Below are 22,335 nucleotides of genomic sequence, written 5' to 3'. Positions count from 1 at the left end.
AGCCTGACTATAGCAAATTATCTATCAATTTGATGTTGTGGGAAAACAATATAACACACTCACATTTTTATTTTTACATAATTATTTAAATAAAATTAATTACACTTTTAATTTTCTTATTATTATTGAAATTCAAATTACTCATTTATTATTTTGATTGTGTAATTTTAGTTCATCTATTAATATTAACTTTAACTTGATATTTAATACTGAACAAAAATATTGATATGACTGGATAACAGTGTTAAGTTAACATTTTACTAAAAATTGGATGTCAAGTTAAAATGCATGATTAAAATAATAGATGGGCAAATTTATGCAAAACAAAAAGAATACGAAAACCAAAATTAAATTTTGATAATAATATGAACCTAAGAGTAAGCTAATTAAATAAATAATTGTATTATATAAATTATATTATAATTAAATTTTAGGATACACAAATACTTAAATATAAAAAATAGATATCCTATTGATAATGAACAATATAAATGGTAATATAAGATTATTTTTAATTATTGATAATTAATTTTTTTTATTAAAATTCAATTTAAAATTAAAGATTAAAGATGGAAAATTGAAAGAAATATATGATTAAGAAGTTAAAACAAACAAATAATAATATTTAAAATTGCTCAGAGTTAAATGTTCATAAATTAGATAATTATTTTTTGGTGAAATAAATTAGATACATTTAAAAGAGAGAGAAAAGATAACACTATGAATTGCTATTAAGAAAATGATACAAGAAATAAATTTATGGGAATAGGATAATATTTTTATTATAAATTATAAAAATAATTTATAATTATATATGTATATTATATTAAAAAAAGTTTTAAAAAATTTAATGACATTCACATGAATTGATCCTGGATGTAGTTTAATGCATTGCAGGCTACAATGACCTCTCGGGCATTGCATCCATATTTGTCATGTCAACATCTACCATAACTTGCAAGTGCTTACAAATAACTGTCGTCAATTTTATTTTGTCAATAATGTATGTGATTAATGTATTGATTTGATATATTCCCTCCATTTCTTTTATATGTCCACTTAAAAAGATAATACAGACTAAGAAAAGTAAATTATTTTTACTATGTTAATTTAAGTTTATGTATGAGTAAAGTATAATTACTTTTATAGCTTATTTTTTCTCTCATTTACTATAAATGTTTAAAGTATTTAAGAATTAAATAAATAGAAGGAGATAATTAAAATATATGGTATTAAAATTGTCTTAAATTTATAAATGAACAAATAAATAGAAATATCTCTATTAATAAAAGGGTTAGATGAAAATAAACTACTAAAATATCAAATTTGTTAAGACATATGATAAACAACAAAGAGAACAACATATGACAAATATTTAAGTTATAGGATAATTTTTTTATTTAGTGTATTATTTGATTAACAATGAAAAACACAAACATAATAATATAAAATTAACTAAAATATTATTTTTAATATTAATTATCTTAATATAATTTACATTATTATTATTACTATTATTATATTTTATGAGATTCAAAATACATAATACATACAAGTAAGCTAACTAGTTAATAATATAAATACGAAATACATGACATGATAAGATTATTGTAACTAGTAAATAATATAAATTTAAAATATATGACATCATGATATAACTATTGTAATTAATAGATGATGTGAATTTGAAATATATGACATTATAAGGGGTTAATGTAACTAATAAATAACATGAATTTGAGATAGATGACATGTTAAGGTGATTGTTATAACAAATAGATAATTGACGAGAAATAAGAGAAAAAATGAATTATGCATGTCTTTAAATACTTTGTATGTGAGACAAAAAGTTATCCCATAATTTATTGAGTATAAAGAAATTAAGTTTTTGTCCTATTCTTATCTACAAAAATAATTGTCTTTGTCAAGTATGATAAATTTTAGCAAATAAAATGTATCCTTTGTGTGTACCAAATGATTAATGTAATGTAAAAACACTTAAATGATTAATTAATGTAAAAACACTTAAATGATTAATTAATGTAAAAACACTTAAATACAGTATTAAAGACACTATTATTAGTATTTTTCAATTAAAATCAGCATTTACCAGGACAACCGCTCCTTTCATCGCCTAACCTTAAATCGATAGAAACTACTGAACTGAAATGCCAATATTGATCGGAGAACAAGGTCAATAATCTCCATATTTTGTCCTTAATTAATAGTGACTAAAAATAGGTGATCTCGGTAATGTAGACGTTACTTGTAACATGACTTACTGCCCAATAGCAAGTCAACAAATATTTTTCACAAGGCAAGAACCGGATTTTGTCTTCCGCCTTTTGAATTTAATTACATTTCAACATCTCCCTACCTTGCTATGGACACCAGTGGATAACTTTTCCCGACGAACTTAATTGATGTCCGCAGAGTTGGTTATTGCCTTGTTTTCTTTAGGTTTCAAGACCTTGGTCATTTCATCCATTGAAAATTCAAACATTTTTTTTTCCATCAAAATTGAAGCATACTGTCATCAACATGAGGGTTGATTCTTGATAACTTGATATGGTCAGTGACAGCAAAGGGTCCTTGCTGGGTGTTGCTAGGTGCACTCAGGATTATTGTTGGTGCATCCAGTATTTTTTAAAAATACTAAAATTACCCCTGCACTTTTTTCGTATTTGTGATGAATATGTGTGAGGGTGATCCGTAAATCGTATAGATTAAGTTGATCCGTAAGGTTGATACGGATCAACTTGATCCCCAAGCCTTTTACGGAGCAATACGGATCAAGTTGATCCGTAAAAAGCTTACGGATCAAGTTAATCCGTAAGACTTTTACGGATCAACTTAAATGGCTTACAGATTAAGAGTATTTTTGTCATTTCACCTTAAGTGCTGGGTGCACCTGGCAACACCCGTCCTTGCTTGAGACATGAAGTGCAATTCTAGGCTAGAAGCCCATTTTTCAAAGCCCAAGGTTTGTTATAATAATAAAATATCGCCATTACCATCATAGCATGCCACCATACACTATTAAGGACCACACGAGTAGAAATGGCAACCAAACCAATATTTGTAGTATCCGTTTGAACCCATTTTAATTTTGATGAAAAATATCTAAATTGACCGGATATGGATTCAGATTCAGGGATTATTCGACTTTTTTAATCGAGATCGTGGTCTAAAATAAAGATGTTATTATGTGTCCTGTACCCATACCTTTATCCGCTCCGATAATGAAATTATTAAAATTTTATTTATTACTTGTAAATTTTATTTTATAATTTTTACATAATTTAATATCATTTTCTGAATTATTTCTGTAAATAAATGCGTTATAATAAATTTATTGATATATGAGTAAATAAAAATAAATGTATAATAATTAATTTATTTTTTCTAATATTAGATTTTTAATATAATTTTTTTAAAAAAAACTTATTTTACAAATCTGAAACGAAGATAAGATAAGGATGAAAATACCCAATATCCAACTGATACACTGATGAGATAATAAATTTTAATCCCTTAAATATTGAGGACGGATTGGGAATCTGGATAAGGGACTTGGGAGGTAATACTCGTTCATGCCCGTTGCCATGTATACACAGTGGAATTACCATCATTAAAGATCCATATAGCTCGATGAACAAATATTGCTGTTAAAAAACCTTTTAATTCAATCACAAAGGTCGAGTTAAGAATAAATTAAGCATAAGAATTGAGAAATAACCCTTCACTCTTATTTTATGTGTAACTCTGAATATTTGTTTTAAATTATTTGCTACTTTAAAATGCCCAAGAAAAGGATTATTCACTTTTTTCTTCAATACATTTATGGAGTGAAGATATTTTACTCAAATGTTATTATTTTTGTTATAAAAATTCACATAATTGATTTTTTTAAAATATGTGTATTATCTTAAAGGATAAATAAATTAAATCGGAGTAATAAATTAAGCTCATTAAACACTTTTTTCTTATGAAAATGATATCTGTTCTGTTCTGAGAGTAGATCCTATCAGATCAAATTTTAAATTGAGTTGTATTGAGTTGTATCATATGCATGAAAGGACCCATTTTCATCTGTTAGCATTTCACCCACAAGCATCTAATACCACGTAATTTTAATGCTAATTATGATTGATTCTTTCATTACATACGCACTTACCAGCGCAAAAAAAAAAACAAACAAAAAAAGCAATTAATACTAACAAATATTGTTTGACGGCAAATAGAAAACTTGTTTCAGTTTTTTTTTTTTACAACCTAGGCAACGACTTGCATATTCCATCTTAACTGCTCTATTGTAGGCTCACTTCCAATGTTTGCTGTTATCCATGCTTTCTAACACAACTTTTTTAACGCACTCCATTATTTGGGTAGAATGACATAATCACAAACTATGATTATACAGTATGCTTCTTTATTGTGAAGGAAGTCGACCAATAAAATGATTTCTATGAGTAGCTGCAACTTGGAAAACCCTCAACACTTTCTACATCATTTGTTAACTATCTTTCTGACCATAAGCACCCAAAAACATCTGCAGCTCTTAACCAGTCAACTTATATTCCTTATTATTACATGTTACAAAAAATTAATGAAAAAAATTATATACTCCAAGCCACGGGTCCCATCCCTAATTTCAACAAGAAAATAACATTAAAAACACTTAAATTTTGTTCCATTATCTAAAGAAAATTAACCCCAGCTGAGTAACCAACCCCTGAATACACTCAATTAGTCAACATTGTTACACTCAGATTAAAAAAATAACAAATATTCTTTTTTATAAATAAATTATACAAGGAAACGACTCAGTACATCTAAAAAATTCCAATCCAAAAAATATCAGAATTTCTTCCTACAACCGACAATCTCATCTTTCTGAACAAAATTCACCAATATTACATTGAACATCATAGAAGGCTTCCATAAACTTGAATATGCTGAACTTTTTCAATTTATGTATATACTACATCTCAAACAAAATAGAGTAGATTTCAGTTTTCACAGTAATCTATCGTTTAATTAAAAATCCAGTCTCATTCTCTGAATCTCTAGTCCAATTCCAACAATTAAATCGTACCATTACGACAATGGAAGAAAAAAATGCACATACAAATCTACCGAAAATGACGAACAATTTCAGAAGCAAAATCAATGACTAAGATGCATTACTTGAGGTTTAATAGCACAATAATATTTCGGCGTAAAACAAAAAGTAGTAAGCAGTAACAGAACTAAACCCTAAGCAATTCGCCTTGGATCTCAAAAGGCAAAGAATATCGCAACAATTTTCAATTTAACATATTACAACAAAAAAGGCCGAACCAACCTGAGAAGAATCCACCGGACACAGCGTTCGTCCAGATCCCGCCGTTTACACGCGCGCGACGGCCGGCGCGGCGGCTGAAGCGGCGGCGCCACCGAGGAACGAGAGGAATCCGGAGCTGTTCGGCTCCTGATCGTCGAGAAACAGATCCTCGGGAACGCGGAACGCGCCGTGCGAGCACACGATCGCCAATCCAACCATCAATGCAGAGATCAACAAGGATCCAACGCTGGTGAGGAAAATAACGAACACGGTGAGCACAACGAGGATCCCTAGGGTTTCGCGATCGGCGAAGGTGCGTCCGAAGAGCACTAGAGGCTGATCCGAAGGGCGAAAGAGGTAAAGGAACGACCACGACGCGAGGAGGCCAAAGAGAACAAAGAGCGAGAACGGATGCGTGATGAGCGAGACCGCCAGCGCGAGCGCGATTAGGGTTAGATAATTGACGCGGAAGTAGCCGAAGTTCTTGCGGATCCGAGAGTATGCTTCGGCGAGGGTGTCAGGTCGGGACATGGAGCTCCGGTCGATGAGCTCCGCCCACGGGCGGCGCTGCGCAAAGGCGTGACGGAGGGACGAGGAGATGCGGGAGATGAAGGCGCGGAACGCCGGCGTTGCGATCGGAGGCTGGGACTGCGAGGCGGAGCCGCCGGAGGCGCTGGATTGGGAGGAGATAGGGAGTGTCGGTGGTGAGGCCATGGTGGCGCGTGAATCTCCAATTGCCGCGCGTGAACCAATAGAGAGAGCGAGGGGCAATGGAGACTCTGTGGTTGGGCCTTTCGGGTTTGGAAACGAAGAAAAGCGCGAGGGAGGTTCTAGTTAGTATGTAAAGGTAAATGTCCAAAAATAACCTTCCTAATGTGAGATGGGCATGGGCAGAATCTATTTGCAGAAAACGCAACGCAAAAAGTAATAATGTGAATAAATAGGTTTTAAAAAATAATGACCAATATAACGTCAATATGTGTAATAGGGGCAATAATTGAAAAGAAGCAATCCGTTTTTCTTTTAATTTAAGTAAAATTCACATATAATATTTTTTATATTAACATTTAATCATAAATAATATTACATAATAAATTTGTTATCTAATACTTTTTTTTTGTTATTTTTATAATAATTAATTAAAAGTCATGACAAGGATAAATATTAACTATTTTTTTCTTAAAGTCTAATTAAGACATATAATATTGAAGCATATAAATTATTATTTGTATAGTTTTATAATATTATATTATTTATTTAGTACTAGCAAAGTTATTGCACTTTTTTTTTATAGATATTACGTGCACTTTTAATCCTTCATTTATTGATATTATATATTATATATATTATCCCTCGTATGTTAATGTTATATGCAATGTATTTTTATGCAATCAAATGAACCACATAAAAAATGTGATAAAGTAATTTTCATAATACATTAACCGAGTTTTAAAAACTTAATTTAACTTTTAAATAATTGAGAGACTAATTAAAATATTTTAAATAATTAAAGGACTTAATTAAATTTTTATTAATTTAAGGATCAAATAAAACTTTTAATTATAATTAAGAAATCAATTGTATAATTAAATAAAAAAAAACTTTTACATTGAAGTGGAAGCTAGGGGTTAAGGATTTAAATCCTAACAACATTTTACTTGTTAGCAAAAGTAGTTACAAAATTGATGACATACTGGTGAAAGAATTTGACTTAATGAATATAAACATAATTTACAGTAATCTCATAGAAAAAACACAATTGTATGTCACATTTGGTTTATTATTACATTGAATATGCTGAAACAACAAGAACTTGAAATGTATAACTACAATTCACATTTGAGCTTTTGCATCAAGAGCACCTTGAAATTGTTGTGGCACATCTAATACCATATAAATGGCATGCAAGTCTGTGTTGACTCAAAAGATTAAGTTTTAAAAATTGATAATCTTTCATTAATGTTAAATTCCATTAAATCATATCAATGGCAATTATAAAGTTAAAGTTTCAATTTTATGACTCAAAAATGTTGAAGTGAAAATTACATAATTAAATCAAATTAGCAATTATTGTGAATTTAGAATTTTGATCTAAGGGCTCTTAAAGATTCAAGTGAAATTTATTTGTAAGATGAGAGTGATGAATGAGTGTAAGGATTTGATCAATCTAACAATAGAAAAAATGGTGCATTATAGATCTTCTATAAAAGTAGTCCACAATAGATGTCGTCTTTAATTAAAAACAAAATAATGCATGCCTGCATTTGTTAAAGTCAACATGTCAATGTGCCTAGATCATGGCCAGGTATCGTAACAAAGTAAGTAGTTCCTTGTGTGTACAAGAATTACACCTTCCTTTCCTATCAAAAGTTTTAAATATTTCTAAAGTAGGAATATGTTCACGTATTAGGTTTACTACCGATAATATGCTTCCCCCCCAAAAAAAACCACCGATATGAATATGCTGAAACTAGGTGTGGATTAGGCAGCAAACCAGCCAAGTAGAGGTGGAAGCATTTATTATGTTACTTTCTTGCTTTCAAGAGAAACATAAGTCAACAATATATGCTGAGCATCTGAACTTTCTAAACTAGCTTAGTGGCTTGTCTTATTTTTTCTTGAAAGTGCCTCGGCCAATTATTTCAGAGGTTGAAGAATTACGAGTTTAACATTAATGTAATTTATTTTGTGTGTAACCTTTTTTACATAATTATTTAATGTTATATGTTGCACAGGTAAATAATGCACCATTAAAAGATTTTCATTATTATACCATTTCTTTTATTATGGTTAGAAATTGTCGAGTCAAATATGCATACTTCAACTAACTAATTTTTTCCTAAAAAAATAAAGAAAAACTAATTAATTTACTTTCCTTGTGAAATTAGGCTGTTTTTAGTATTTTCCACCATTGTGGGAACTAAGGATTTATTCAAATATTTTTCTATCACCTTTTTGTCAAGTAAGCATGTCGTGTTATCTCATCAGATGCTCTTTAAGAAATAAATCATTCTCGTAGTATTTGTTGGAGACAGAATTATTAGACTTAATTTAAAAAATCTTTTAAAATATGAAGTGCAATATTCAATACTTAATTTCATAAAATTATAATACAATTGAATTGAATCATTCCCAATCCCCTAGCGTTTATACTCTTAATCACATATTCATAGTTCCTAACCTTCTCCATCAATGTTTAGTTGGTCTTCTTTTTCTACTTCCAATTATCTGTTATTATCATTACCACTTTCATCATTATTTTACTATATCAGTATTGTCATATTTTTATTGTTGTTGCCACACTTAACATCACTTATCTGCATCACTATCAATCACTAATGCTTCTATTACAATAATTATTGTTGTCGCCACACTACCCTAACTACTGCAACTGTCATTGATCGTTGATCACATCGCAACCATTATTTCCTTCATATATACTACATTACTACATTGTTGTTGGACTATTACTTATGGATTAATTTTTTTCACTCAAATTTGATTTGACCCCATTTATTGCTACGATTAAATGAAAATATCGAAATGAAATTAAAATTTAACTTCAAATTTATAGTTGTGCACACTAGTTTTCTATACAACGTAAACAGAAAAATTATGATTTTAACTAAAAATTTAGTTTTAACTAATTCTATGTGCTAAACAGACCCTTAACGTCTTCATAATCAAATAAATAATTGTGTACAATTAAGTTATAACATAATTATTAAAGGTTAAGCATTAACAATATAAAGTTCCTTGAAAAAAATTAGTTAATTAAATTGGTCAACAAATTATAAGAGTAAGAAAATACTTGATACATACAAGCATGCATCGGGGTATATACCGTTCGTATAATCATGATAAATTGATAACTCATCAAGGTTCAATCTTATTCATGTTCCTTTCCTTTGAGCTGAATTGCGTATCCGAGTGTGATAACATTTGAAGTTATATTCCAAACTGTCAGACTTACCATTCATATATTCCCTTATCTAACAGAATATAGCTTTCAGCCTTTTCCCCATCGATCGAAAAACCGTTATATACATGCACATGATTTGAAATATTTTATTACAGATGTTCCCTACTTCTAAATCTTTTCCTCCTCTACTAAAACGTTTTGTCCACGCATTAGACTCTAATTAAGAACTAATAATATGTCTAATTCAATAGATTGAAGTGGTTGTATAAGGTGTGTAAGTATTATAAATCTCTTAACATCTATTTAATTCTTGTGAATAATTTTTTTTAATTAAATTATATTATAGCATTTCTAGATTATATAGTAATATTAATGTATAGCACAACTCTAATCTAAACACAACTTTATATAGGCTCGAATTTTTATGGTTCCCTTTATATAGGCTTTAAAGTTAATTTTAATCTTCAAAAACGACACCATGCGTTAAATTTTTTCGTTCTTAAATAACTTGTAAAAAATACAAAAAAAAAACATTTTATTTTTTTAATTTTTGTGAGAATTTAAAATTACATCTTCCGAACTATTTCATGCTTTATTTTAACATAATAATTTAACATAACACAACATATAAATTTTTTAATCAGCAACATAACACAACATATATTCTCCATAACATGTTGATTTCATCTTCTAATGACCAGGGGGTGTGAGATGTTTATTTTTATTTTTTTAATTAATCAATCTTTCCCCCTTGGTAGGGTCATCCCTCCACTCTATGGCCATTATTAACATGCACAAAGGGAAAATGTTAACAAAGTGAGCACTCGCTAACCTTGCGAGTTTGAACCATTAGTGACAAACATTTCATTGCACACGAATCTGAGTTTCAACTAAAAAAATTTCCTAGCTAAAAGACTACCTATATTCGTTAAAGCACTATCTATTAGCTAAACTTTTCACGCATGTGGGTAGAGAATCGGATGCACTTTTGTACAAACAAAAGATGCCGTTGCTTGTGAAGTTCTCCACTCGTCAAATAAATAAATGTACTTAAGTCTATGATTGGTCTTCCTTATTTTATTTTTCTGTTTAATTTGCTGAAGAGAAATGTCATATCATCGATTATTGAGAACGAATATTTCCACTATAGAGACATAACTTAGTGTTATTAGCCAATCGGATTCAAAGGTTAGCATTATTGTCAAGCCACATAAGTACCGCAGACTCTAATAGTTATATGGACAATCAAAGACGATTTCTCAGCTGCAAGGAATTGGCATCTTCAATTTATCCATGCCGTCAAAGAAGGAAATCAGTGTATAAATTTGACTATAAAAAAGAACACACTTGAAATCAAAATTATGAGACTGATTCGCTCACTCATCTGGTTGAGATAACGGGTAAGTGGTTTAACTGATGGATCAATAATTGACTCAATTTGATCTGATATATATTAAAAAATTTAAAATTATATATATATATATATATATATATTATAATATAAGTATATAACTAATATTATTTAATTAAAAAAATTCACATATTCTAAAATTTAAAATAATAATTAAAATATTAAAGTTGATAACACAAGTTCATAAATAATAATTAAATAACACAATTACACAAGTTCTGAGTTTTTTTTTGAAACATTTTTTTTATTTTTTTTATGCAAAACAGGTTTTAAAAATTAGTATGGGTCGTCAGATTTATCCTAAACTGGCCGGATCTGATCGGACCAGATGCATGATCAATCCAATAATCAAACCGATCCAATTATGTCACCGAATCCTGATTGGACCAGTCCAACTGACCGGATCGGATCGAATTTTTGAACTATGCTTTGTTAACAATAATAATAAAGGTAAACAACTTTTATAAATTTATTCATTTATTTTAATTTTTTTTTCTTGATTTAATAAAAAATAAAAAATAATAAAGACTTACATACGTAACCTATTATTTTGTTAGTGAAGTGGAACATGCTTATCCAAATAAGTAAAATAATTATCATTCTTTTGTTTTATCATTATTGCATTTTGCAATCATGCTAAAATAACCATGCATTTTTAGACAACTAGCCAGCACATGTGATGGGAACGATATATAGAACACACAAAAAATCAGTTTATCTTGTAAGTACCACAATCCATCATTGTTTTTCCCAGGTGCTAATCGTTGTACTAATCACATGCACAACATACTTTTGACTTTTCTTGCCCTACCAGAATCTTTTTGCTAATTTGCTTTGCATCGATTAAATAGAGATTGAACTCGCCAAATATATGAAACCCCACACGACAACACCCATAGAGTTATAGCTAGCTAGGTTAATTTTCTGCTATGGCTTATTACAGATTTCTTGATGTGTTTTCATGGATTCAAAACCTTCCACCAATCCCAGAATGGAAAACATCTTCCATGTCCCTGAGCATATGTTCCACAAACTCATCTCAACCATCTCTTAATCTCACCATAGCAAAAAATCATCACCAATCCTCAAGAATCTCCTTAGCCATTGTGGCAGACTTCAATATTCCCATCTCTCTTTGGACCTCTAAACCTTTCAAACCTAGCACCAAAACCATGAGGTTAACAGATGATGAAACTCTTTCCAACCTCCTTGTTAATTTCATAGAAGAGATCCTTCATTATGGCACCAACAAGCACAGTATTCCCTATATCAAGTTCCCCAAACTTGATTCTGTTTCTAACTTCCAAGACATTTTCAACCTTGCTTTCCTCACCCTCTTGTTCCTAGTTTGCATATACGAAGCCCCTTCTGATCTTCGTTCTGGTTGCCTTAACACTTTGAAAGAACAATTGGCAGGGTGTCAATCAAGGCAAGCATCAAAATTTCTGATGAAACTCTTGGGTTCCAACTTGGAAGAGCAGTGGATGCGTTCTGTGAACCTTGCGATCACAAATTGGATTGTGGAGATCCAACAAGCACATCACACTGATCACACCACCATCAGAACACCATCTCCTCTATTTTCTTATGCGTTCTCAACGTTTGGGTTGTGGAAAGTTCAATTGTATTGCCCTGTCATAAACATGGATGTTGTGAATGCAAACAACCATCCAGCTGATGAGAGGCTTGAATTCTCTCTCAAATATCAGCAGCTTGAAGGTGTTCTTCAATTCAATTACAAAGTCATAATCAGAGAGAGGTGGGTTGAAATCGTGGTGAACATTGACAACATAAGGTAATCAAATAATATTTAAACAATTAAAAAAATTAATTTGATATTTTGTTAGTTAATCTCACAATTTAATGAATTAACATTAGAATTTTTCTAATTTAATTTTGTATCTTAGAAGACACGAAAAAAAGACATAAAAATTATTATATAATTTGAAACTATCATGATTTTGAATTTTTGACAAATCTTTATATAACACATTTTTTTTAAAGGACTGTATATAACACAACACAGTAAAGTACTATTAATTCTTTCTTTTGTAAATTAAATTTTTTAGTTATATATATATATATATATATATATATATATATTGTATAAAGATTAGTTGATTAATTTGAAACTATATATGTAATAACTTCTCTAATATCACTTGCTATCTTTATGTGTCAATTTTTTTTTCATCTAAAAAAACGACTCCAATAAAATTAACAAATCCGAGAGAAAATATTATTTTCCAATCGCATGACATTTTTCTATTGAAAAGACAGAAAAAGGAGGTAAAAAATTGAAAGTGATCATATCTATGTATCTCAACTTCAACACAATAAAATCAACAACTTCGCGAGAAAACATTATTTTCCAATCACATGTCATTTTTCCATTGAAAAGATTGAAAAAAGAGACCAGAAATTAGAAGTGATAATTTCTATCTCAAAATTGAGAGAAAAAAAATATTTTTCAATTACGTGTCATCGTTCTATACTGGAGAGAGAGAAAAAAAAAGAGATAAGAAATGAGGAGCAATCATTTGCATATACTTTTTTTTGAAATTTTACAACACCCAACTAAAAATATATGACTTGTCATCATTTTATTTTCTTTATATATGCATGTGGGGTGATTTTGATTCTTATTCTTTATCATGTTAAATTAACCAATATTTACATTTCTGTGGAAAGATGCGATGTTTTAAAACTGGTAAACGACATTCTGATGAGAGAACGAGGAGCAGGTGCAGCAGAAAAACATTTCCCTTCAAGAATCTCATTGCAACTCACCCCCACACTTCAACACCAAGTACTAACCGTATCCGTTGGCAAATCCTCGGAGAACCCACGAATAGAGTTTGGCGTGGAGAAAGGCATAGAAGCCTCATTCGAGCCACCAAATCCTTACATAGGACTTAGCGTATCAGCAGGAGAGTCCACAACTGTGAGCTTAAAGCCCTGGAAATTCGAGCAATCAGTTCATGGCTACAGTGCAAACTTGAACTGGTTTCTTCACGATAGCACCGATGGCAAGGAAGTGTTCTCCACAAAGCCTTCAAAGGTTGCGTTGTTTAATCCAAAGTCATGGTTCAAAGACAGGTACTATCCACACTGTTAAAAATAAGATGATTTTTTCAACTCATTTGTCACTCCTACTTAAAAAAAATTGAATTCATTACCATTAGAACAAATCACTTGTTGTTGGATCACACCTTTAACGAAATGAAACTACAAATAAATAAGATGATTTTTTAATATTTTATCCACTATTTTTATGTTTTTGAACTCATTGTATAGTCAATATCTGTTATTATTATTTATTTTAAAGTCTTTGATCCGCCATTAGGTATTCGAGTGCTTATCGTCCTTTCACGAGGCAAGGAGGGGTTATCTTTGCACGCGATGAATATGGAGAAAGTGTGTGTTGGAAAGTGGACAAAGGTGCTGTGGGGAAGACAATGGAGTGGGAGATAAGGGGTTGGATATGGCTAACGTATTGGCCTAACAAGCACAAGACGTTCTATCATGAAACCAGGAGATTGGAGTTCAGGGAAACGGTCTACCTCAAAATTGCATAGCTTAGGAGTCACGCAAAGGAATATATCAATCAATTCTGATTTGGACCATAGAAACGAATCAACTATATCACAAATTCATATGTGTATTATTTTTCATTTTATTGAACAAGTGATTATAATTGTAAAGAAAATGATAATGGAGTGAAATTATTGTTTTGTTTTCATTTTTCACAAACACGCTATCATTTGCATGGGAATTTAATTTTAATGACTATGATTGTAAAAAGTTTGTATTATCGTATTACTACTATTTAAAGATGAAAAGTCAAATTATCCTCTTTAATTCATAATCATGTGTCCATTGCTTCTTACATGAATGTAATATTTAAAGTTTTCCTGCTTTGCTTGCTTGAAGATATTTGAATCAAGATTGAAACAATATGCGGGTTATGCTCACTTTACTTTTTGCCAGCATTTATGGAGAAGGAAATTATTTTGCTTTAGCAAATAATGTAGACTGCGGACAGAATTGGAGGGCATGGATCCGGAGAACATGTACATGCTACTAGAGCTCATATACACACCCACACTTTATCATGACCACCCCTCTCAGTACTTCGCGTCGAGAGATTAATCCATTACTTTCAGCTAAGAAAAACTCCAGGTTCATCCAAAAAATGAATTCATCATGACTAGTACTCCTAATTCATAAATGCAGTGAAAAATAATGATAATTTCATTTCATTTTAATGCTTATCCATGGCAAGCAGCTTCATATCCAAGAGAAGGAAAGAAATGAACTTAAAAGGCATATACACTAAATGAAACTTGTGTCTATACTTATAAGCCACCTTCATACCAAGAGAAGGAACTAACATAAATATAGAGATTCATAGAAATCGATCTTCTCAAATTATATTTTCACATGATTTTATTATGCGAAAAAATTGTGTCTCTACTGAGAGGATTAAAGTATAATGAAACTTGGGTAGAATGCCGCAACTGCTGGTAAGTAATTGAGACTATACACTAATAAACCATTGTCAACAAGAGGATTATATATCAGCATTCAGTCTTTTCTGGACCCAGCTCCTCTCACTCTTCCTTTGAACCAGAGTCTCTTTGACTTTGTGCAAGGCATGTTCAAGATTCTCCAACTTCATATTTAGCACAATTCAATTAGTCTATCTTCATTTACTTGTTTTTGTGTTTAAATTTTTCCAAATTTCGATAGAGTGAATTACTATTTTTTCCTAGTGTAAATAGACAATTTTCAATACTATATTTTGGGAAATAGCCATCTGGACGGCAGTTGCATACCACTTGTAAAGCGAACCTATTATGTAAGAATAATCCACTGTACAAGTCAAAACTATCTCTGATGGTGGTGTCCTTCTGCGACAAGTTGTAAAAAGAACCACATTAGTACCAAGCCTAGTTGCAAACCAAAAATGAAAGGAAAGCTTTTGGAGGGGGAACGGGGAACGTTTGAAAACAAAATGATTGAAGATATATACCAATTGAACAAGTGTATGAAATATGAAAGCCTTTGTATCAATAGGTGTGGACTTGATATCCATTTCTGCCAATGTCCTGATAAAAAAGAAGGCCAAAGTTGTACCTATTGAACATATATATCACAAAATGTGTTTGTGCATGGTTGATAGAAAGTCCACAAGTTATATAGTGTAGAAGGCAGCATATATACCTGCCTATAGTGTGTGTGATAAATTGGCTCTTGGCAGCTATTTTATCATGTTCCTCACAAGACATTTGTAGCATCCTGCAGCCCTGTTAAGAAAAGCAGGGTGAAATGGATGATAAATCACCTTTGGATAAATATGAGGTAGTCCCAATAAATTCCTTCACGCTTCTTTTGGAATCCAAACAGTATTATTCCAAGGTTAGAACTTGAAGAGGCAGTTAAAACTTGCTGTGGGTGAGAGTTCTAAGATTGATTTGTACAAATATCTTGGGAAAGCCTCTATTTACACCCATGCCCATGCCTATGCTACTTGTGCCATGTTCCTATTAACTGTTCTGAGTTGTCATGATTTATCTTTTACTTTTTTTTTTCTGCATTGATTTTAGAATATAACTAATGTTAAGGTGATATTGTCCAAAGCTAATACAAAACACAAACTTGAAACTTAATATTTTATTCTTCATTGGCTGCAGCATTAGTTGGAAAGGTCTTGTCATTGATGGCAATTGACTAAGGCAATCAACTAATGGTTACACTATTCCAAACAATTCAGTGGAAAAATTAGAATTTATTTTACATTTAAAATATACAATAATAATAAATAAAAATAAATTGATGTATCTGGGATGTTTGGATGTTTGTTTTTGAAATAATAATTTTTTTTTCAATAGTATAAAAATTCTACTTATATCCACACCGAGACCAATTTATATTATCAACTACTTAATGAGTGAAACTCTAAAAAATAAATTAATAAATTTTGTTTTCAACTTTGAGATTTAAAATAAATAGATTGATGCATCCGGGATGTCTAGATTTAAAATACTCGTGTATGATCTGATTAATAAATTAATTATAATTAATAAGTTATCAATATGAAATTTTATCAACGTAAAATGATAGTAACCTAAAATATATTTTTTCTTATAAAAATAAAGGAGGCAAAACACAAAAAATCATGATATTTTTAATTTTATCAACATCATAAACGGTACCCCTCAAGTATATATATAAGTCCCACACACATCAGAAAAAAAATAAAAATATAAGTCCCCAGGACTCACTATACAAGCATGTACAGTATTTATATTTATATGGATTACTTATAGGTCTGGTTCTTTGAATTTTAAAATAATTTATTTATAACAATTAAAATAAATGAAGTGCATTGAATCTGCCTTGGAATTTGGAAGATTGCCTTTTGTTTGGTATAACCTAAATGAGTATATTTAAAAAGAATATTGTTTTTTTTAAATATCATTGTTTTAAATGTTATTTTTAAATAAATTTTAAAACACGATTATTAATAATTTTTTTTATAAAATTATTTTAAATAACATGACACTGTTTATTATGGAAATACAAACCCAACAAACAAAATATAACCATTTTTTTTTATCAATTTAATTATCCCCCGCCCCAATTTTTTAAAAACTTTTTTACAACTTCTACCAACACATAACGTTCAGAAATCAATACACCTAAAATAATTAAGAAATCAATATTGTAACTAAAAATTAACTATATAGTTATTTAAAAAGCATGAATAAATAAAGTATAATGAATTAATCTAGGTGTGACCGAGCAGGAGACAGAAAATGATGGAATTGTGGTCAAGTCTAGCCTTCTAGGCTCCATACCCATAAGCGGAATCTGAAAAAACCGTGGCTGGCTGATCCAGAAAAAACCGTGTCCTCAGTTATCTATCTATCTATACCACACGCATGTCACGTGTGCAATGTAATAGCACCGACCCAACCCAACCCAAGTCTATGTCCTTCCTTATAAATACTCACCCACCCACTAGGTAGTGGATAAGCACAAACCTTATTCAACACTCATATCCTTATCCTGTTTCTTTCAATGGAAGTCATTTCTGCTTCTAGCTTGAATCCCAACGCTCCGATGTTCGTGCCACTCGCCTATCGGACGGTGGAGGATTTCTCCGACCAGTGGTGGAACCTCGTTCACTCCTCCCCCTGGTTCCGCGACTACTGGCTCCGCGAGTGCTTCCAAGATCCCCAGTTCCAAAACGACGACGCTTTCGACTTCGACTTTGACCTAGATCTCCGTAACTCACTTACTTAACTTCTCTCCATTTACTACTTTATGTCTCTTTTTTTTTGTTTAATTAATTTATTTTATTTGGATGGATGCAGAAGATGAAGATGAAAAGGAACGAAAGGAAGGGAAGGAGGTGGTGTCGTTGGGGGTGCTGAAATGGCGAAGCTGTGGAGGAGGATGGGCCCAGGCGCCGAGGTATGTGGAAAAGGCCCCCAAGTTTGTGAAGCCCAAGGTGAGCCCACGGGCTATTCACCAGCCCAGGTAGACGCAACCCGGCCCATTCCCCACCAGCTATAGCTGTGTACATAAGCGCAAATGACTTCAGAGCTTTCTTTCTTTACATTTTCCAGATTTTAATTTTCGTGTTGACTTGTTGCTCTGATATTTTCCATAAAGATAAAGTCAGTTTCTTTGTTAATGATAATTGCTTGGCTTGTGTCCGTGTTACAGATCTTAATATCTGCTGTAATTTCAGAATTTTATGTTTACGAGTTTGGCTAAGAGATAACAAAATTGTGTATGGCTTGTGGGCGTGGCAAATCAATTCGATTATTTTCAAAAGGCTTCAATTTTATTTTCTTGATTGGGATGAGTCTATGCCTTGGGTTAAAAACAGACCAAAAGGATCGTATAAATGAGTTGGGCTACAGATCTTTTTTACATTTCTCATGATATTTTTCTCTACGTCTTAAGAAAACACAATGATAAAATGATTTTTTTTAATAATTAATTTTAATTTATGATATAATCTTAATTTCTTCTCCTAATTTATGATTGTCGCCGAAAAGTTTATATACAAAGAAGCAATGGAACTACTAGTAGTATGACTTTAATTTATATAATATCTTCATAGGATTATTATTTTTCTGTCTTTTTTGTTACAGTAATGGTTTTATCTTATTTTATTTCTATTGCATAACATTTTTATAGAAAAAATTCTACTAGATACTTTTTCCATCGTTTTCAATGCGTAATATATTAGAGACCAAAACAAAATGCCAATTGTGTTGACAAGTAATTGTACCTAAAGGAGGCAAATGAGACACCACGAATTCTTTCCCATAGGTGGCCTAAGTCCAGAAGACAAAAATATCAAAAACATCAAACACAATTACACAATCCTATAAGATCATGTTACTAGTCAATTGGCGCAAAAGTTTACTTGACGAAAGTCAGATCGAAACTAATATTTTACTAGTTCTTATTTATACAGCTGTGCTTGGAATCTGCTACAGCTCAGTCAAACGTAGATTTTTTCGCTTTTCTAATGTGCAAACTGAGAAGGAGGAGTGGTGAATCATTAACCCTTGACAGTGAAACCTTCTTCAAGTTATAACATCTTATGCTTACATCAAACACTTGTGTTATTTTCTTTTCTTTTTCTTTTTTCTCCAAAAAGAAATATGACAATTTGTTTCGTTCCTCTTCAAAATAAGCTCTGTTTTTCAATTGCCATGCCACCAAACTGACGTTTGACTAGAAGTAGTAATTTCTTACTTCTCATCGAACTACACTTTGAAACGTGGGATTCTCCAGCTGAACAATACACTAAATATGCACTACGAACGAACACCTTCCGTAGAGCTTATTATTTTCTTGACCATCAAAATGTTAAATTAATTTTCAAATAACCCTCCCAATTTTGTATTAGATATATGTTATTTCATAAAATAGATTAATGTTTAAAAGTGGAATTGTTATTACATCTCATCAAAATGTACAGTTAAACTTCTCAGTGCAATCTAGTGTATGCTTTAATACACTGCAGATTTTCGTCTATACTCCTCCATTTCTTGGTTTTCACTCTAGTAATACTAGAACATCATTATTATATTTGATAGAAATGTGATGTATATCATGTGAGACTAATACTAGAACATCATTATTATATTTGATAGAAATGTGATGTATATCATGTGAGACAAATACAACAACAACAATCACTGCTACTCTTACAATTGATTGTTAATTGTTATTATTAGGTATAAAACATAATTTTGGATGTGAACGTATGCTTCTATATATTCAGCTGTATTTAAGATCAGTATTACACTACTATGACAAATCACAAATATCCAATTTATGTTGTTCCGTTTGTCACGGTAAAACAGTGTTAAACAAATAGATTGTATACAAATAAATAGAATCATTATTTTTATTGATCTCTTATTTCATTTCATGCCTCACTATCAGATGCTTTATTTGGAGATAAAGGTATTGGAATAGATATATAATATAAACCTCTACATAGATTATAAGATTTTACTTCGTGCGTAATACGATATAACTCCTTTGATTTATATGTTTCTTGAGGGAAAAAAAAACTTTAAGGCTACGTTTTAAGTGTTAACTGGAATTGTAAATTATTCAGCAATTGGGTTGGGGTTTAGGATTTTCCCATGGGGTAGCATTCTTGCCAATCTTTTGAAGAACTCTAATCACTTCTTCCGTTGTGACATTCCCTGTAACGATGACCTTGTTCAACTGTTTGTTCACGTTATACTTCTCAATATCTGCAAAGCAACGGGCAAAAAATTACGTTATAGCAAAGAGATCATCATAATATATATATCTAGTTTTATCATTGTGAACTTGGGAAATGAATTTGTCACCTTCAATCTTCTTGATGGCCTTGAGAATTTTCTTGATACACTCATCACAGTGAAAACCAACCTTCACTTCCACTACCTGATGACACACAACAAGAAACTTTGATTAGTTTTCTTTCCCATATATAGCTGAAAACAAAAGGATAAAATAATAGCTAGTAAGTTTCTTACATTCGCGATTCTAATTGTCTCTGAGTGGAAAATTGATGCAAAGTTAACGTCTCTGATGTTAGAAGCCTCGAGCAAGTGGAAGAAAGAAAAAGGGTAGGGTGATTTTTAATGTTTTAGGCACAGTGTGACATACAGCCATATTTATATGAAATAGCAATTAGTGAATACGGAATCAAATTCTGTACTTAAAAGATGGAATCCTTCACTTTCTGTCAACAAAAGGCGCATGAAACTTTCTTAACTGTTGATTTGGGAGTAACTGGCCTCCACTCATCGGTAAGGTTGGCAACCACAATGTCTCTGTTGGGTTTGGCTCAAAAACAAGTGAACAAAGATGAAGAGGAAGGAAACAAGCAACTAATATAATTCCTCCAGCTTTCATTAGATTTGTGACAATTGTCTCCTGAGATAACAAAAATGCTAAATATATAGATTCACCATTGTTGGAGGGTTCCATACCATATCCCTATTGAGGTGCAACTTATTTATATATTTGTTCAACAATTTTCCTTAGAGTGTGTTTAGATGGAAAAATTTTAAATTCTGAAAAATTTTAAATTTTAAGAATTTCAAATACTTCAATTGAAATTCTTTTATTTTCAAAATTTTGTGTTTGGATAAAAAAAATTAAAATTATGAGGATGAAAAAAATGAATGAAAAAAAAAAAAAGATATGATTGATGTGCTAGTTATAAGTGTTCTTTCTCTATGCTCACACCCGATCGATATTTTAGGAGCTCAGAAGGTGTTTCTTGAAGAAAATTGTAAGAAGAGAATTTCAATTTCTCACTTTTAGAAGGAGATTGAAATTCCAGATTTTTAGTTGTTTAAAATTTTGTTTTAAAATTCTAAAATTTTAAATTCTTCATAAAAAGTATCAAAACAATAAATTCTAAATGACAGAAATTCAAATTCTCTGATAAATTACTTTCCTCGGTTAAAATTCTATCCAAACACACTCTAAGGTTAATCAGTTTTAAGAGAGAATTTCAACAGTGAAATAAACTTGATTAACAACTTAACCTTTTCTTGATCATTTTTTTTTTGTGAATCAAGATATCTCTTAATTGAAAGTCAAAGATTAATCTTTCGAGATACCGAGATTTATTTAAGAGATTAACATCTTTCAAACATATGTATGTTTTTTCATATGTGCAGGCCAAAAATCAAACTTATGACCACATATTTTTGTTGAACATATTGGGTTTACTTGACTAGGATGGCGTGAGACTGAGTTTATGACAATATTGTTAGAACCTTAACTTGTGCAATACATTTGACAAGTATCATACTGCTGTTTTTCTTATTTATTTCTTGAAAGTTCTGAATTGAATTTTTAAGAGTGGGTGTGGTTTAGTTTCACTTCTATAATCATCAAACATGTATATATGGACAAAGGTGAGTTTACTGTTATGTTTGGGAAAAAGTGTTTAATAATAGTGATATACTCGCGTGTAAATGAAGTTGAATATGAAATTATGAATGTGAATAGCAACAGCAAATAGGCCTATGTAAAACAGTTTTTGGTGGTATCATCAAAGACTATCAGTATATTCTTGCTGTACCTCCCAAGTTGATTCCTGCACATTCTTTATGACTTCCGAATGTA

The 22,335-nt window shown here is 31.0% G+C and overlaps 5 protein-coding genes across 5 annotated transcripts; 2 read left to right on the top strand and 3 right to left on the bottom strand.

Annotated features, from left to right (window-relative positions):
* Positions 1-5,155: 5,155 nt before the first annotated feature.
* On the bottom strand, positions 5,156-6,259 carry LOC100796142 (PRA1 family protein B3). Its single transcript, XM_003519367.5, has one exon. The coding sequence runs from the start codon at positions 6,038-6,040 to the stop codon at positions 5,393-5,395; it is 648 nt and encodes a 215-aa protein (XP_003519415.1). The 5' UTR covers positions 6,041-6,259; the 3' UTR covers positions 5,156-5,392.
* A 5,119-nt stretch (positions 6,260-11,378) lies between these two features.
* On the top strand, positions 11,379-14,527 carry LOC100782905 (uncharacterized). The gene is made up of 3 exons (XM_003518370.5): positions 11,379-12,454; positions 13,351-13,758; positions 14,006-14,527. Exons 1-3 carry the CDS (start codon positions 11,589-11,591, stop codon positions 14,235-14,237), a joined length of 1,506 nt encoding a protein of 501 aa, XP_003518418.1. The 5' UTR covers positions 11,379-11,588; the 3' UTR covers positions 14,238-14,527.
* A 712-nt stretch (positions 14,528-15,239) lies between these two features.
* ADH3 (arogenate dehydrogenase 3) lies at positions 15,240-16,181 on the bottom strand. The gene is given in 6 exon segments (XM_041013412.1): positions 15,240-15,272; positions 15,275-15,334; positions 15,498-15,572; positions 15,695-15,770; positions 15,886-16,006; positions 16,112-16,181. Coding segments are annotated over 6 exon segments (435 nt in total).
* Positions 16,182-17,698: 1,517 nt separating this feature from the next.
* On the top strand, positions 17,699-18,515 carry ERD15 (protein EARLY RESPONSIVE TO DEHYDRATION 15). The gene is made up of 2 exons (NM_001354922.1): positions 17,699-17,953; positions 18,042-18,515. Exons 1-2 carry the CDS (start codon positions 17,746-17,748, stop codon positions 18,209-18,211), a joined length of 378 nt encoding a protein of 125 aa, NP_001341851.1. The 5' UTR covers positions 17,699-17,745; the 3' UTR covers positions 18,212-18,515.
* Positions 18,516-20,212: 1,697 nt separating this feature from the next.
* On the bottom strand, positions 20,213-20,831 carry LOC100782367 (protein SODIUM POTASSIUM ROOT DEFECTIVE 2; the record flags this gene model as incomplete). Its single annotated transcript, XM_006576044.4, has 3 exons — positions 20,213-20,459; positions 20,559-20,634; positions 20,727-20,831. Coding segments are annotated over 3 exons (327 nt in total), but the record flags the coding sequence as incomplete, so codon positions are not given.
* Between the last annotated feature and the right edge of the window lie 1,504 nt (positions 20,832-22,335).

The sequence above is a fragment of the Glycine max genome, chromosome 2 (assembly GCF_000004515.6).
Source record: "Glycine max cultivar Williams 82 chromosome 2, Glycine_max_v4.0, whole genome shotgun sequence".
In the NCBI taxonomy this organism is placed as follows: domain Eukaryota; kingdom Viridiplantae; phylum Streptophyta; class Magnoliopsida; order Fabales; family Fabaceae; genus Glycine; species Glycine max.
Note: the sequence above shows the minus strand (reverse complement) of the source record. Positions and strands in the feature narration are given on the sequence as shown.

Coding starts and splice junctions, on each gene's coding strand:
- ERD15 (NM_001354922.1), top strand. CDS start 17,746: ATGGAAGTCATTTCTGCTTCTAGCTTGAATCCCAACGCTCCGATGTTC. Junction 17,954..18,041: donor CGACTTTGACCTAGATCTCC/GTAACTCACTTA, acceptor GGATGGATGCAG/AAGATGAAGATGAAAAGGAA.
- LOC100796142 (XM_003519367.5), bottom strand. CDS start 6,040: ATGGCCTCACCACCGACACTCCCTATCTCCTCCCAATCCAGCGCCTCC.
- LOC100782905 (XM_003518370.5), top strand. CDS start 11,589: ATGGCTTATTACAGATTTCTTGATGTGTTTTCATGGATTCAAAACCTT. Junction 12,455..13,350: donor GTGAACATTGACAACATAAG/GTAATCAAATAA, acceptor TTCTGTGGAAAG/ATGCGATGTTTTAAAACTGG. Junction 13,759..14,005: donor AAGTCATGGTTCAAAGACAG/GTACTATCCACA, acceptor ATCCGCCATTAG/GTATTCGAGTGCTTATCGTC.